The 2,437-nt window shown below is 29.3% G+C and overlaps 1 protein-coding gene across 1 annotated transcript in view; it reads right to left on the bottom strand.

Moving 5' to 3' along the window:
- The window catches only part of LOC106460925, an 80,058-nt gene extending 78,416 nt beyond the window's left edge, over nt 1-1,642 (bottom strand). Inside the window, exons 1-2 of the mRNA XM_022390553.1 lie at nt 1,335-1,642; nt 604-775 (exon numbers count right to left, since the gene is read on the bottom strand). Of these exons, the coding sequence (XP_022246261.1) occupies nt 604-775; nt 1,335-1,599 (437 nt within the window). The 5' untranslated portion in view covers nt 1,600-1,642. The remainder of the gene's footprint in view (nt 1-603; nt 776-1,334) is intronic.
- Nucleotides 1,643-2,437: the final 795 nt, after the last annotated feature.

Here is a 2,437-nt window from a genome sequence, read left to right as displayed (position 1 = left end):
GGTGTATATAAGATGGTCACGGCGTGACAATGTGTGTAGGTAGTGAGTAATTGATCCGCAGTCAGAGAGTATTGTTGAAGTTAACGTTCGTTATAGCATTTGTTTTAGCGCGAATGTTGAAATTAAGTGTATCGTAAAGTTATATTCAGAAAGAATAAACCAGTTTTATTAAGTAAGGACTTGTGTCGCTAAAGCTTCGTCGGAACGAAGTTACGAAAAATCAATTAACAAACGGAGACGTAACAATGCATTTATAGACCACATTTTGAGCATTGTATACCTAATACCACTTAACACCTATAAATAACTTAAGGCTATAATAAGGGAAGTGTGATCATTAGTGGAATAGCAAATCTCCTTTCAATACCATAAGTTGAATGATGTAAATTTTATTTATCATTTGCCTCTTGCTTTCATTATCAATTTCCAAAGCAGTTAGGGGCAATAAGCATATTTTCTAAGTACATTTAAACTGCAATAGTAAATTCCTTACCCAAAGTAGCAATACTAAGTTAACTCTCTATACAAAAATAGTATAGGCATTGTTTACAAATGAAAAATACATGCCAAGTCTATCTGAAAGTAAAAATGGTAAAAACATACTTGAAATTCATAAAATCCCAAGCTGGTTTTTCTATATCATTTTCCAGTTTTTCAATCAGTGACTCCATTTTTTTTGTAACAAACTGTCTTGTATTTTCATAAAACTGTAGCTTCTGTAAACCTTTGAAAGGAATATTTTTACCTTGGATCTTCATTACAAATGAGATAAAATCTGAAAAACAAGTTTGTTTTTTTATGAGCGAAATGTTTGTCATAAACTTTTAAACAACACTTTCTCAGAACAAATGTTTCAGAGGATGACACATAATTAAACTTAGAGTATTAAACCAGGTTATAACATATATATACAAAGGTTTTCATATGTAAACTTCAAATAAATGAAAGTTACCTCTAAAAGTTTTGCATAAGAAATTTTGCAGGATGAAAAATATAATATTCACTTTTAAAAATCCTTGGCATAGAAATATTTAATTTTTTTTCAATCAGTTTCCTGCAAATATATGATGGTTTGATTTCTCAAGAATCAAATGATGCATTAGAAAAAGTTATGCTTTATTTACCTGGGACTTTTTAAATACTGTTTGATATTTTTATATTTAACATTTAAACATTTATCTACAATAACTAAAAATACTGTATGTTTGCATTGTAAATAGTACCTTAAAACATTTATTATTTTATAATATCTAAATGTTAGCTATACTGAACACTAGGTTATATACTACATTATTAATATGATTTTTAATAAGCTTGTTTCAAAAAAATCTTACCTGAAAAATACACAGAAGCAGGTGATGACATGACTGGTTTAGGAAAACCAGGAAACCATACACCGCATACATATTCTCCTTGCCTTGTTTTTACACTTCCAAACCATTTAGTATGGTCGACAACACTAGTTGGAAGAATAGCCAAGGAATTGTATTCAATGTAAAGTCCATTTTTCATCCACACATACGTTACATTATAATTATTGCGTGTCATCCTACATCTCAAATACTTGTTGAAACTTTCATTTTGCAAAAAGGAAGCCATCTCCAAATGATAAGTTTCATAATCTGGCTGGATGAAGACTTTCACATCTACAAAATATAGTTTAAAAAAATTCCTATTTTCATCACTCTCCTGACTCAATAGTGCATTTCAAAAATCAGAACGTTCTTAAATGATGAGAAAACCTTCAGCCGTATACTTAAAGAGCATTCATTAAACAATTTTTCTTTCTCAACAGATAAATATTAAGATGCAATGATTTACTTCATTTTGATATATCAGCTTTCTCTTAACAAATGTCATTCTCACATATATTTCCTCAATGTAATAGAATAACATCAGTAACAAAATAGAAAATCATCATCTGTTATTAATGTATTTTGAAATATTACAGGGAAAATAATGCTGCAGAGTTTTCATATTAACTGGTTTAACCAGAATCTCTAGTATCAATCTTACTTTTTTCATTACAATAATATTTTCAGAGATTTCAATGAACCCTTGAGGTAGCCATCTATACTTTCAGTAAGTTAGATAGATTTGTTTAACAGACACATTTGTTTGCTTTGAATCAAATGAATACAAAAAAATGGGGTAACATTTAATTCTGGTTACAGAACAACAGGAAGAAAAACTTTAAATATATTCCTATTGGTTAGAAACATAATATGCAAATACCACCTAGTTTGCTCTACCATAGTACACATTTCATATGAACAAAAATTTTAAATTTTTCTAAGTTCTGATTTAAAACATACTAAATTCAGTGTGGTGTGTCACATTCAATTCAAAGTGTTACTTTCCACAGCAGGATCTGATCATGGAAGTTACCTACTGTTTCACAGAATAGTTTACTTTGCATACAGTCTGATACAGAGGA

The sequence above is a fragment of the Limulus polyphemus genome, unplaced genomic scaffold (assembly GCF_000517525.1).
Source record: "Limulus polyphemus unplaced genomic scaffold, Limulus_polyphemus-2.1.2 Scaffold1, whole genome shotgun sequence".
In the NCBI taxonomy this organism is placed as follows: Eukaryota; Metazoa; Arthropoda; class Merostomata; order Xiphosura; family Limulidae; genus Limulus; species Limulus polyphemus.
The sequence above is the reverse complement of the archived record's forward strand: the minus strand, read 5'-3'. Positions and strand labels throughout refer to the sequence as shown.